The sequence below is a fragment of the Triticum dicoccoides genome, chromosome 4A (assembly GCF_002162155.2).
Source record: "Triticum dicoccoides isolate Atlit2015 ecotype Zavitan chromosome 4A, WEW_v2.0, whole genome shotgun sequence".
Taxonomy (NCBI): Eukaryota; Viridiplantae; Streptophyta; class Magnoliopsida; order Poales; family Poaceae; genus Triticum; species Triticum dicoccoides.
In genome coordinates this window covers 699,588,102-699,602,460 of record NC_041386.1, presented here as the reverse complement: position 1 = coordinate 699,602,460, position 14,359 = coordinate 699,588,102, and the positions used below count along the sequence as shown (strand labels likewise).

The 14,359-nt window shown below is 44.1% G+C and overlaps 2 protein-coding genes across 2 annotated transcripts; both read right to left on the bottom strand.

The window, feature by feature from the left end:
- Nucleotides 1-6,069: 6,069 nt before the first annotated feature.
- Nucleotides 6,070-8,183, bottom strand: LOC119288006 (GDSL esterase/lipase At5g45910-like). Its single transcript, XM_037567626.1, has 5 exons — nt 7,872-8,183; nt 7,570-7,791; nt 7,038-7,183; nt 6,664-6,940; nt 6,070-6,455 (listed from the first exon to the last, which is right to left on the bottom strand). The coding sequence occupies exons 1-5, from the start codon at nt 8,146-8,148 to the stop codon at nt 6,232-6,234; spliced, it is 1,146 nt and encodes a 381-aa protein (XP_037423523.1). The 5' UTR covers nt 8,149-8,183; the 3' UTR covers nt 6,070-6,231.
- A 1,650-nt stretch (nt 8,184-9,833) lies between these two features.
- Nucleotides 9,834-12,781, bottom strand: LOC119288005 (B3 domain-containing protein Os06g0194400-like). The gene is made up of 7 exons (XM_037567625.1): nt 12,579-12,781; nt 12,354-12,461; nt 12,191-12,222; nt 11,893-12,067; nt 11,585-11,791; nt 10,844-10,917; nt 9,834-10,089 (listed from the first exon to the last, which is right to left on the bottom strand). Exons 1-6 carry the CDS (start codon nt 12,711-12,713, stop codon nt 10,882-10,884), a joined length of 693 nt encoding a protein of 230 aa, XP_037423522.1. The 5' UTR covers nt 12,714-12,781; the 3' UTR covers nt 9,834-10,089; nt 10,844-10,881.
- Between the last annotated feature and the right edge of the window lie 1,578 nt (nt 12,782-14,359).

The window sequence follows — 14,359 nt, the reverse complement described above, 5'->3', positions numbered from 1 at the left end:
CCGCAAAACTTCGAGGCCCCATTTGGTACGCGAGGTTTCCTCGGCGCATCCGCTCCGATCCCCTCGTTTCCACGCGATTCAGAACCCTCGCCTCCTACCTCGCGGAAGCACAAGCAGACGCACAAAGCGAGACCGCGCCGCACAGGCACAAAGGGAAACGGCGCCCCTCCTGCCGTCCCTCCTCCATGCTGGCCGGAGACTTCGCCCTCCCATACCACATCGCCCCTTACCGTCCCCTTTTCCCCGCTACACCCATCCACGCCGCCCCCTACCACCCCTCTCTCCCCGGTTTTTTCACATCTGGTTCCTCCAGATGGCGGCCGAAGGCGACATGCCCGGTCCGGAGAAGCTGGATGCCACCGGAGAACCCTTGTCTTCCTACTATCCAGACGACCCCAAAGCTAGACCTAGCTTGTTCCATCTTCTGTCTTTGTTTTGGTTCGATTCCCGGCGAGCCCTAGACTGGATCGATCCATCTCCTTTTAGTTGCTAGTGTTTTTGCTTTTTATTGAATCCTGGTGGTTGAGTACTTGATCCATGGATGGTCTTGATATGTGTCTGGTTGAGTTCTTGATCCATGGGTAGTTGAGTTGTATTTATCTGCCTGACGCGTGTGCATGTTTTGATTGAACAGAATGTAGTCCGGGTGTGCAAGGGATGTAGCTAACTCATCAGTACATGCATGTCGTCTGGGTGTTTTGATTGAACATACTGTCCAAGTTCACTGTGAAATTTACAAATAATACTCATAAAAAAGTTTGGACAAATATGCTTGAACCAGATTGATCTCTTGTTAGTACTAAATATGCTTGAACCAGATGGCTTGGGATTGTTTTTACTAAATATGCTTGAACCAGATTCATCTCTTGTTAATATGCTTGAACCAGATTCATCTCTTGTTAATATGCTTGAACCAGGTTTTGCGCCGTTCATTCTGGAAATTATTTTTACTGAATATATGCTTGAACCAGATTGCGCGGTTATGACGGTTTAGAGGACATTTTATTTTTGTCATGAAATGTGTTATCATATCGTTACCCTACGTTTGATTCATGCTAATTATGTAATACTCACACTCTGCTATAATTTCAATTTGATAGGAAGATGCCCTACAAACAGAATGTTCAACTTGGTTGTAACTCATGTTCTGTAGCAAGTGAAAGAATTCTGTTCATCACGTCCACTGCTAATTTCGCACAGTAAAAATTGCAATTTGCCGTTTCCACTAGCCAGTAGACAGCGGTCTGACACCCATGCAACAAACTGCACCAGACTGCCCAGTTGTATCATCCTACTTCCCCATGTCTCCTAATCTTGAAGCTAGCATTTCTTGTTTGTATCTGTGGTAACATGTAATTTAACTCCTGCTAGCTAGCCAACTCTCTTTTTTGTTTCTTGCTAGTTGGGTAATTGGTAAAGCATATATGAAGACTCATTGCAAAATAAGAAAAGGAAAATAAAGGTGTCAAGTACAATTTGTCAGATGTAGAAAAGTAAATACACAACTTATATTACCAGTCATCAGCTGCATCTTGTTTCCTTTCTCCTGGCCACCCCTCTGGTGGCTTGAAGTTCCTTCTCCCAGCCACGAGCGCACAAACGGTTTATCAGGAGACACGTATTGTAGGCTGAAAAATGAGTGTGCGTCATCTAAAAGCAATTCAAAAACGCATCCTTTTCCAAATAATTATGCTTCTCTGTTCTCTCTTATCTCGAGAGGAAAAAAAGAGGAGGGAAGTGTGATTTTTTCTATATGAGTCTAATATACTGTCTAATAATGTATTTGAATGGTCTGACTAATTACTTTGATCAAGGAAGATGAGACTTTACAGAAGCAATATATATGCTATATCCTTCACTGATCAATTAATGTTATATAAGTTAAACCACCGTTCGTCATAAACAATAAGCTATCTCAAAACCAATCAGCAATATATAAGGTTAAGGTAAACCAATTACTTATGGTTGGACGACCCACAGACACCCACTAGGGTGGGGACGGGTGCGCACCTTGAACTCACTAGTGCAGAACCGGGCTGTATTACCGGTTTGTAAGGCCCTTTAGTGCCGGTTCTGTAACCGGCACTAAAGGGTGGAGACTAAGGGTCTCCCCTTTAGTACTGGTTCAGCACGAACCGCCACTAAAGGGCCACCACGTGACACGAGCCAACGTTGGGGGCGGGGAGACCTTTAGTACCGGTTGGTAACACCAACCGGTACTAAAGGATTTTTTTTTTTGAAATAAAGCAAAAACAACCCACCTACTGGGCCGGCACGGTCTGCATACGACTAGAAACCCAACTTCTAGTTGGGCCAGGATGCAGGCCTGTATGGCTCAGTAGGCCCCACAGGGCAGAAGACTTGCAATAGGCCCGCAAAGGCCTGCTTAGAGAGGAGCTTGACACGGTAGCCGCGGCGGGGCTTATAAACCGGTGCGAGCTCCTCTCAACTAGCGAGGTGGGACTAAGCATTGTGCACTGCGGGTGGTAGCGCACCCCTTTAGTACCGGTTGGTGGCACGAACCCGTACTAAGGGGGGGGGGGTCTTTAGTACCAGTTGGAGACACCAACCCGTACTAAAGGCCACCACCTTTTTAGTACCGGTTCATGGCACGAACCGGTACTAAAGGTTCGCCACGAACCGGTACTAATGAGCGCCGCCCGCCTAGCCATTGGAATCAGCACCAATGGTCACATTAGGGCCGGTTCAATTATAAACCGGGACTAATGAGCTTCACATTAGGACCTTTTTCTACTAGTGACTACCAATGAGGGTATGGGCGCATTATTAGTTTTACCGCGTTTGTTAATTGTCAATCGCATAAAATTGAACCTGGTGGTTACAACATTGCTGCCGGAGGGAAGACCGAGGGTTGACGGGTGCAGGTGCGGAATAGTCGCCGATGCCAGAGAAAAGGGAGGGGGGAGGGGGTAGGCACAAAGATTAAATTGTGGGAGACATGTTTTCGAGGCAGCCTCTTCTGGCAGCTATAGTGGTTGTTGTAGCTGCCGCCATAGCGGCAATGGCAATAGCATCAATTTTCCAGGTGGGATTTCTCGAGGTCTTTGCTGATTTTGGAGCCGTTTACATGGATCTGCAGAGAATTTTGCGGCAGCAGCCATAGCACAGCAGCAAGGTTTCAAGGCAGCAAATAGCGTAGCTATCGCAGCTATTTTGGGGGTGATTTAATTCTGCGGGGTAGAGGGATGGCCGATGTGGCAACGACAAGGTAAAGGAGGCGGCTCAGGAAGCGCGACACTAGCGGTGCTGGTGGGAGGGGTCAGTTCTAGAGGTCGGGTTGATGGGGACGGCGGCGGTAAATCGATTAACGTGGATTTATGTTTTCCAGGCAAAGCCAAACCTGTTTTTACTGAGGCGCACGGTTATTTTAATTTTCTCTAACCTTGGATCAAATTGTCCTTCTGAAAACAAAATTGAAATAGAGATACCCAAAGGTGAATCGCCCAAAAGACCATTATACAATAATCAACATATGATCTAATATTACTACCACATATGAACTGCACTCTAAGAGATCCCCGTCTCTAGCTACAACCAAATCAGTACAGATCAACGGATGGGCGCAAACGTGACACATATATGTAAGTATTCGGTCACATACACATTATTATGAGAACCATCGCTGCACGCCATCACTATCCGCCCAGTGCCTCACAGCTTGCTTTTCTCGAAGCACTGTGTGCACACACGCCATCACTATCGCTAGTTATTGTACCCGCTCTTAGCAATCATTAAAAAACACACATTTTTTGCAAAAATACATTATTACCCTCATACAGTTGTACTGTGAGCTCTCATACCAAAATTGTTTTCTTTTGCAGTAACCATACAAACAAATTTAATCTGACCAGTCCATTCTAAACAAGTTGATCGACCTACATAATGAATGATGTCGCTTTCTTGGCCCGTGGATGGGGCAATTCGTATCACAACGACTGACTAATCGAAAACACTACAAATGGTTGGTGGTATCTTAACTATATACAATTTCTTGGAGAACCATATATCTTCAAATACGTAAAGAACGGAAAATGTTGAACACATTTCTACTCGTGTATAAGGAAGCACGCTATAGTGTTTGATCTACCCATCTAAAAGGACTGATATCGTGTTTGATCTCGCCAAAACTGAAAGACCAACTTCCGGCTGAAGAGAAAATGCATGCATGTTTGTATGAGTAAGTTTTATAATATATTTTAATTTACTTTCTGCAATCATTATTTCCTTCAATACTGTTTATAGATATTAATTGCAGCATATGTGTATGATACGTATAGGTCAGCCATCCGTATCCGTTGTTGATTATCCAATTATGTGCAGATGGAGTGGTTGTCTCTTGACGACGATGTTGTACCTCCAGATAGGGACAAAAACTAGGCATATTAATATCGTCGATTTTTCATAGATGACAAATCAATCTAGTGATTACATGAGCATATAGCTATTGACACATTAAAAGGATTTATTTGCTTCTCTGGGCCATAACTGCAAAAAAGAAAAATTGGCCCCTCCATTTTAGACAAGCAGATCGGAGGACACAAATGTAGTGCTGTTTTTTCGGTTGTATTTGATGGATGGATATACTCACTAAACAAAATGTCGTCTGAGAACCAAAATTCAAATCTGATTCCAAGATGTGGTCCTAGAAGAGTTTCTCATCTTTGATTTGTAAAGATTTCAGATTTGTGTGAATTTATTTATTTTTAATTTACGGTTCACTCTGGTGCAGATGCGCACGAGCACCGAAACGTAGCTCTCATCTGGGAGGAAAAAAATATGTTTTTAATATGATGCTTCATCATATCGATTTGCATAGCCAATTAAATAGTTTCGCAAGCTTTAGGTTCTTCATATGTCTACAATTAATTCATCGGTGTTATTAGAAATGGTATGGTGAATAGTTATATAAGTTTGAGTCAATTTCAAATGTGCTAATGCACTTTTTAGCAAAGACATAACAAATTAAAATTTTCTCACAAAACAAGAACTCTTTGGACTTTCCTACGTGATTTCATACACCATGCACGGGACTTCTAATTTTTCTGTATGTAATATAATTTTTGTTTCTGGCCGCATTGTTGCACATAATACTCTTATCTAAAAATAAAATTTTAAGTTGGTTATTTGCATCAAGCATAATCATCAAATATCTACAACTAAGATAGCTACGATGCATCTGATATTTATAGGAACATGATCAAAACCATTTGGGATATATAGAAGTGAATCACTAGGTTTGGTTTCCAACAAAAAGAAAACAACAACGCAACTAGGAAGAGCCACACCAGTAAATAAACTGCACTGTATCTTTATAGGTCCAAGCAAAAAAAAGGTGTTTACCTTCAAGGATGCGTTCTGTTGCAGTAAACAACTCAATATAGCAGTATGGTGCAATATAGTTGTACATCAAGTCATGATCACTATGTGCACCATCTATTTATCTTGGCAGCATACATAATGCATATAGATTAACCAGAAGTGTGGAGTAGTTCATAGCGTCTTCACCGAAAATAGTGTTGTAGCTGTATCATTCAATAGTGAGGAATCAATCTTTTGTTTGTGCATGTTTATTGTTCCTTTTGAGCGGATCATATTCTCACGTTTTGTTTATACTCATCTCACTTGCACGCCCATTTTGTCAGTGACTTGGTTGACCAAGCTAAGAAAAAGCCATGCATTTGTTGTATGCACGTATCGATCTGGATGCATAATCTTTTCTGTAGCTCAGATTAGAATTGCTATATGCTACGTGTACGTCTTCAATGGTTGTGACAAATCTACGTCTGCAGTTCCAAGAGCAGACGCAATGGCCATGATCAGTGAGCGTAATGCGACGCATCTATACTTGCAAGTATTCAATAGGAGTCCGTGACAACATACCGGTAAAACATCTAAACTCATACATACTAAAAAGTGTCATGATGCCGTCCAAGTAGATCTAAATTTTCTCGATGGCGTGCTGTTTTGTGTAGACACATCTCTACTGCTGAGATATCATAATTTTAGACCGATAGGTCTCCACCGTCCTTTTTTATTGGTTTAACAATATAGAATAGATAATAATTTTATTTAGAAGTACATTTAAACCCATTTTATTACAAGTATCTTATTGAAGATTGCGGTGATATGATGGACTACTCTGATCTTGCAACAATGCAATTCAGCAACCGTGTCCATGACATGTACCGCATTCAGACATAGGCAGCTCGTTTAAGAGCTAGCTGTTGTAGGCAGGCTGCTTACTATGGTGTTGAGCCAATCTTCAGCAATGTGGTGGTAAGCTGCCTCCGTCAAGTGGACACCGTCCCAGAATAGATGAGTGGACGGATCCTCGCACGTCATCGCGGCTTCGTCACCACAAGCGACCGAGAGGTTGTAGTGGTACCTCCCACGTCCTCCACAGCAAACTCTAAGAACATCGTCTTTTTTAATCCCTGCAACCACCGCATAACTGAACTCATCAACTTCTGCAATGTTCACCACCACTCTATTTTCTAAACCTTACGAATCAAGATTTGCACCAAGATTCATGCTGAACAATGAATTCAAAAAGGTGTGCAATATGTTTGGACAAAACTCCAAGCGAAATGAATCTCAGGGCACTTCCAACAATGAAGAACATATACACAGAATGATACCCACCGAATTTTTCAGGCGACTTGACCATCTCCATAACGTGGTTGAACAGGTCGGTGTGGATGATGGTCACATCGGGGTGCTCCGCCCGCAGCTTCTGGACCGCGTCTCGCAGCAGAGAGTTGTGGAGCTTCACGATCTCGTTGGGCTCCTTGAGACAGCCGGTGGTGGCGTCATATTCCGAAGCATCGGCGTCCTCAAAGGTGACGAGGATCGGTGGCGCGCATCCGGATGGGATCATCCCAGGGACGACTAGAGTCTTCGCCCCGTGCTCGATCACTCTCTTCATGTGCATTAATTTTCATGATGTTAACATGCATGTATAAAGACTCAAAATGGCAGTAGTGACATGAGGAGCAGGATGAGTCGAGTGGTCTTGCCTCGGCACCCATGGCGATGGTCTGAATGAGATCTGGGACGAATGCTCTGATTTCCTGCATGCTCTTCTTCCCGTACGAGTAGTGGTAGTCGTTGATTCCGAATTCACCCACGAAGAAGAGCGATCTCCCAAAGAAATCCTTGAACTCTGCAATGAAGCATTTGGCCTCTTGATTATATGTACGTATATCAAGTGTTTGGTTAATGGTACAACGGTTGGAAGAATATATCATTACCATGTGTACTCAAACTCACAATCCAACTCATTATATTTCAACTTATGTTGACATATTCACCATAGTGATTTATCTTTTTCAAATCAATTTTTTTCTGCACACTTTGTTTACTGTGTATGTTCATCACGTTTGATATTCGTCATCCATAAGATGTTCCATCCTACGCTGGCCTAGGTGAGTGACCATAATCAGCTGACTTAACCGGTACTTCTCCAAACCCAGGTGGCGGCCATTACATATTAATTTATGTGCATTTTCAGTTCAATCCGCTGTGTGAAGCTAAGTAAGTATATATAACCTTGGTCCGTTTGGCACAAGGAAGGCTTGAGCTCCTCAAACCAGCCAAGCTGCACTTCAAGGCTGGTGTTGAGGGGGAACGGGCTGGCGCCGGGAGGGTCACCGGTGTGGAAGAAGCTGGAGTTGAGAGCGGTGGCACCACCGACGGCGAAGTTGGCACCCTGCCGGAAGCTCCCCTTGTGTGACAGGTACGGCGGCACAAGAGGCAAGCCTAAGCCTTGAGCTGAAAAGGATACATCGATGAATTACCGATGATTTATACAAGCAAGGAGGGAGGCTGCTGATGATCGAGAGATTAATTACCGATGAAGTCGATGATGAGGCGGCCGTTGCAGTTGCGGCCAGTGGGGCGGCCACCGAAGGAGGTCATGCCGTAGGGAGGGCGCATCACGACGTCAAAGACGTTGTACCAGCCGAAGACGATGGGGTTGTTGCCTGTGTCCGTGAAGGAGTCGCCAAAGGCGAAGATGGAGTCGAACGGACCACCACCACGGAGGGATGCTGCCTCAGCCGATGGGTGCAAGATGGCGAGCGCCACCGCCACGAAGGCAGCCAACACCAACCTGCCACCACTACCCATCTTGATGCCTCAGCTCGGTGTACGTCCTTAGTGATGATGAGCTACGTATTTATAGGGAAGCCTCCACCAAGCGTGCGCATGCAGAGTCGCATTTGGCACGTTGCACGAGCAGGTTCACATCTTTGTCGGGCCATCCCATTCATTGTTGGCTTTGCATCGCTTTCAATCGCGCAAAGCTATCAATTTCTTCAATGCACCGAGAGCGACATGCTCATACAATCTGTAGATCAATTGTTGTGTCATATATAAGGAACCTAACATGTACTATATTAGTAGCATGTCTAGTTTTTTGTCCCTATCTATATGGGACACAACGTCATCGTCAAGATAATTGCACCATCAACAATGGATTGGGACAAATTTGATAGGATGGCTGGCCTATACATATCATACACATATTACTACAATTGATTAATATCAACAAAGATTATTTTTTAAGGAAAATAATGGCAGCTAAAAATAAATTTGAATTTATTATAAAGCATACTGTGAGACATTCGGGCATATTACCTTTACAACTAAAAGTTCAGCAGGAAGTTGGCTCCTTATTTTTTACAAGAACAAACATGGTATCCGTCCTTTTTGAGAGGGGAAGATCCAACCTTCCTTATACATTGGGTAGAGATGTGCTTAAAGCTTTCCGTTCTATCACATACTTACTTGAATATATACCACGTCAGAAATTTTGGGTATATACCACCATTTAGCTATGCAATTTAGGATATGTATCATTTCAATGTATAAGGATGAAATGCCATCCATTTGCAGCAATTTCTACAGATCGATCATTGTGATAAGATTTGCTTGATCCTCGCCAGGCCGCGAGTCCAAGAAAGAGATCAACATTTATTCTGTCTGACAATTAACTCGTTTACAACAGCCAAGTCAACTTAAATTTATTGGTATGATAGCACACGGTAGCACAGATCCGGCAACAAGAGCTCCACGCTGACGGTAATAGCAGGCAACAAGAGTTTCATGTTGACGATAAGAGCAGGCGCAATAACTGGCGGCAAGAGTTTCATGCTGACGATACGGCATACAAGTGAAAGTGCACCAAATAGTCACGTGCGCACAGTTCTTCGAGGAAAAGTAATTTGTGAGGCTGTGGGTGGATAGTAGTGATGTGTAGAGATGGATTGATGGTTCTGGTAATGATTGATGGATTGTTGGTGCCTAAATCCATACATGTCAGGTTGTGTTGGAGTATACTGTTACATGAGAGGGATTGAAGAAGATGGGAGGGGCAAAATGGTATTTGTTTCTATTGCATCCATTAACAAGTGATGAACTTGGTCTGTCCAAGTGTTTTCTCAGTTGTTTGCAGTGTCTTGTACCTGGTGTTAGATGATATTGATTCATGTCCTCGTGTACGCCTTGGCTAGAGTCCTGGTCCTGTTGTTTCTGTATGATGCAATTTTTTGGCTCATGGACAGCAATGAGCATTTGAAAGTTAAATTCAGTAAAAACATTTGTTAAATAGCGGAGAATTGGCAAGCATCAATATGTCAAAAAAATGTGAAAGATTGATATAAAATCACAGTTACCTCCAGCCATTGGATCAATGTGGAAGCATTCTCATCTTCGTCTCACCATATTTTTAGCCAAAGCATATACCATGTTACTTGAGAACCACAAAGCTAAGATCAAAGGCAGCCACAAGATAAAGTGTAGATATGATCATAGAAACGAAAGAAATCTGCTAAATTTTGCATGCCCACAGAGTGAATCAAATTGGACATCACAAGAAGTTGAATGGGAATAATGATGGGGCATCACAGGCAAAATTTACAAGTTTCGTGGGTTCCCATAGATAAGTCCAAACATAACTACTAGGAGAATCTGTGAAGTTAATATTTTTAACATTGTCTGTCACCCAAGAGGCTGAAGACGGTTCACGATCTCCATTTGCAACTCATTGTCCAATTCCTTCAAGCAGGCCTAATTGACCAAAAGACCAGAAATACTTAGTAAAAAGGGAATAATGTTAATTTTAGATAATATCAAAAAAATATGTATGATGGGAAAGAAACATGAAAGTAGGGAAGTAGATGAAATACGAGTGTTGGTGGTCCTTGGCAAATGGCAAGCAAGCCACAGTGAATATGTATAGAAAGTTACCTGGTAACCTAACGTTTTTCCCTCAGATATGACACATTCATGGTACCAATACTCAAATGTAGACATGATTTAGTTGAACAAATGCAATTTTGTCATTCTTTTAAACTGCCGACATAACAAGGTGTGTACTAGACTAGTGCTGCTTTTGAGGTAAGCCAAGAGTTTGCCATTCCTTAAGAACTGTGGAAAAAACTGCCGCCCAGATGTACAGATCCACATGCAAAAGTGGAGCACACAGTTCAAATGCCTATATATCAGGGAGGGAAAGATAAGCAGAATCTTGCACCGCTCCCACCCAAAAAAAAAATACAATTCCTTAATGTCTGGCATGTAATCAACTAATTTGGCAGATATAGAAATTTGGCAAGCTTTTTTCCCATGTTCACAAATCACAACTAACTGCAGGGCAGGAAACAGAGTTAAGTTGCGGTTGAATAGATGGTAATAAAACACAAGTTTCACAATTATTTCAGCCATGTGAACTACCACGCAGCAAAAGATGCTTACAAATAAACTTTTTAAAATACTCAATTCAAATTTCCAACTAATATTGACAATAATATGAACAATTTACCTGCTCTAAGTATCTCATTCTCACACCCTCATCAGTCATTATTCATAATATGAACTTTGTCTGAAAATGTGGACCTGCATCATGTACATAAGAGAGGGTCCATTATTAGCAGTGTTACACATGGTTAGACATAACAGAGGCTGCATTTCATAATATGTTCCCAGTTGTTAGTCCTTCAGTGAATTGTTTCCTATTCATGTATAATCACAAGGAGGCTCCAAGGGAACATGTATTTGTAAGCATTATTGAGTCTGCTTAGAATGAAGGAATATCGCATCAGGATGTTGTTGTATAGTAATGCTTCCAGCAAAAAACATGTTAGTTTGCCATTCTGATTAATTAGACATTCTTTGCAACTTTCACATTCCTTCGGAAGTAAAACTGTGGCTCCACTCAACAATTTTAAATCTACTCCCTCCGTCCCACAACGTAATGGACCACAGAGGACCAATGCATAATGTCTATAGTTATTACATGACCATAACAAGATTTCCCCATAAATTAACTCAATCAACTGTTTTAGGTGTACAATAGTGTGGAACATTCATGATAATGGCATCAGCAAACCACCAAACGAAGAAAGCTTCGAGATAATCCTAACACGCCATTTGGAACGCAATTCTTTAGAAATTTGTATAAAATGCACATCCATTCTCATTGGACACAGCATTCCATAGATATACAAAGTTCCAGACAAGGGAATGCACCATATTGAGGGAATGCAACATGTTAAAATCTCACCTTGAACCTTGTCTGGTGGATGCGCTCGAACACCAGGCAGTCACCATCGACCAGCTTGTGGTTGATGGCGAACGCCTTCCACTGGGCGCTGAGGCCCCACTTGCGCGCAAGGTAGTACGAATCGGACTCGGCACCCTTTTCATCCACCAGAGTGATCCACTCATCGCGCTTTGGGAGATGCTTGGTGCAGAACTGCTTGGGGAGGCCCTGCGAGTAATCCATCCAAACCCGCACCCGACGATCATCGTCAGTTTCGATCAGGGAGTGAACTGAATGCAAGTATGCAGCAGTGGAAGCCTTTTGCTTACTAGCCAGAAGCCTCCGGTGACGTGAGACTGGGTCATGGGCTTGACAAAACTGGGGTGGCTGGGGTCCAGCTTGGCCTGCAGCTGTTCGGCCTTGTCGGTGGCATGGGTTCTGGCTTCTTCGGTCGCGTAGACTCGATCAATCAAGTCAGTCCTTGTGCTGTGCGTCCTGCTTCCCCTGCTCGATCCAAAACAACCAAGAAACAGAGATCCAAAAGAACAAAGAAACAGAGTTAATGTACTAGTACGAATCAAATGCTCGCTGGAAAGGAAGAATCGAGCGAGACATGATTACCCCCACCTGATACTCTTCTTAATGTCAGCATAGGTATCCTACACAAGCAAATACACAAAAGAAAGATACATTCTTCGGTTAGTATCTGATCTGAATCTGAATGAAGGCAAAAAACAAAAATAAAAATAAAAATCGAAACCCTTAGCTTGGGGAGGTACCACGTTCGTACCTCGAACCGGTAGTTGGGCTGCTCCGGGAGGCTGGCTACGCGGCCGGAGCGCCGGGGCGGGGCATCCGCCGGCGGCGGCCCTCGAGGCTTCCGCTTGGCAGATTTGGCCTGCGACACGGACGGAAACCCGGCGATTCAATCAATCAAGCAAACAAACAGACGAACGACCTGCAGACGAATCGATGAGGGAGGAGGCCAGGGGAGCGGGACGGTGAGCGGTCTGACCGGCGAGGGCCTGGGGGCGGCGGCGGCGTCCCTAAGGGCGGCGGAGAGGTGGTGCAGCTTGAGCTGGTCGAGCTTGCGCCTGTTCTCCTCCACCTGCCGCCGGCGCTGCTCCTCGTACGCGACCGCTCCGGCCATCTTTTCTCCGGCAATCTCCGGATTTCTCCCTCTCTCTCTGCGCTGGGGGGATGAGATGGGAATGGGGAGGAGGCCAGAAAGGAAAGCTGCGGCGGCCAATAAATTAGACTGGCGATGGGCAGTAAGGAGGACCCCGGACCCGGTCCATGGACCGCAAACATCTGGACCGTCTGCGCGAGGTGCTTGTGCTTGCTGGACGTGATCGGTGCATGCGCCGGGTTCTGGGACGCTGGGCGTGCCAGGCCGAGAGCCGCGAGATTCAAATTTTCGAAATCTTTTCCGCTTTCTGAGGGAGGGATTCTACTCACGGGGGTCGTGCACTCCCATAGGATTCATTTTGGTTTTTGGAAAAAAACGGTTCTTCGCGGCGCCAGCATAGTCACCCGTGGCGAGGTCGGCGAAATCTTTAGGAGTCCAAGTCATGGAACTAGTCGAGTTCGTGGAACCGAGGCGAGCAGTCGCGTCGTCGAGGCGCTCTCCAAAAATTAAACCCCTTCGCTTGGTGCAGGGTGGCGAAGGGCGCAGTTTGGGGGCCTACTTGCCGCAAGGAGGGATTCTAGGGAGCATGGCCTCCTTGTATCTAATTTGCAAAATATAAGTGATATGTCATACAAAATATATTATTGCGTTTGTTTGTAGTCGAATGAAGTTTCGGACGATACCATTTTTCCTACATATAACCCATATTTTTTATTCCATAAACGAACGGTGGAACTTTAATTGAAAATGTGAGGGCACTTAATAAACCGAGACGGAGGGAGCAATTTGATGATTCTAGTGGCCTCATGTTGTTAGTCTGGGTAGCGGTGCCGACGATGCACCAGAAATAAATAACTATGCCCTCGTCCCCGTCGTGGGCGACACTTGTTCTAAGGTCACCACAGGGCACGTGGGGGGAGGGTTATCAACTACAATATGATTTCCCGATTTTGCGATGGCGCCGAGAGTCTTGTCAATTGATCCCGCCACAACACACTCACCGTCGATTTGGGGTTGGGTCTCCTTGTCCGGAGTTCGTCTTCTCCGACTGGGCAGTTCGTGCCTCGGATTATTGGAGTTGCATCTCCTGGCAACGTTGAAAATGTAAGCATCTAATCTGGGTTGAGTTTGGCAAGAGGGTCATTAATGATCATCAGCTTTACCATGTAATCTTTTTTTTTCTCTAGAAAAAGCCATCATGGCTAGCTTTATTGATCATCAAATAAAGACTGTCGTGAAGGTATGGCACTAGCGGCAGATCTTCACATAAACCAGTTTGTGATTGCCTCGGATGCACAAGAAGTGCTGAGAGCGATCGCCAAGGGCAGCTTATGGTAGTGACATGACTTTGATGAGCGATGAGTATGATAGTGATTTGGATTCCATGGCTGATGAGCGTCATATCTCTCACCCCATGGTAATTAATAACATCGTGTTGTAGTTGTTATTAAGATGCAGAAGAGGGTTAACACTTACCCACTTGAGCATCATCTTAAACTCAGGCTAAGACAAAGTTCTCGTATTAGAATGTCATGCAATGTTCAATGATGATGGCATTCCGAAGTGACAATTGATTGTTTCACAAGTAGTTTTACAAGGATTGCCATGTGCTCGTTATTGCCCGAGCTCTAGCAAGATTCCAACTGCCTAAACTTGCATAGCTAAAG

Coding starts and splice junctions, on each gene's coding strand:
- LOC119288006 (XM_037567626.1), bottom strand. CDS start 8,148: ATGGGTAGTGGTGGCAGGTTGGTGTTGGCTGCCTTCGTGGCGGTGGCG. Junction 7,184..7,569: donor CTTGTGCCAAACGGACCAAG/GTTATATATACT, acceptor GCTTCATTGCAG/AGTTCAAGGATTTCTTTGGG. Junction 6,456..6,663: donor CAAGTCGCCTGAAAAATTCG/GTGGGTATCATT, acceptor CGGTGGTTGCAG/GGATTAAAAAAGACGATGTT.
- LOC119288005 (XM_037567625.1), bottom strand. CDS start 12,713: ATGGCCGGAGCGGTCGCGTACGAGGAGCAGCGCCGGCGGCAGGTGGAG. Junction 12,223..12,353: donor AGCCCAACTACCGGTTCGAG/GTACGAACGTGG, acceptor TTGCTTGTGTAG/GATACCTATGCTGACATTAA. Junction 12,068..12,190: donor GACATTAAGAAGAGTATCAG/GTGGGGGTAATC, acceptor TGGATCGAGCAG/GGGAAGCAGGACGCACAGCA.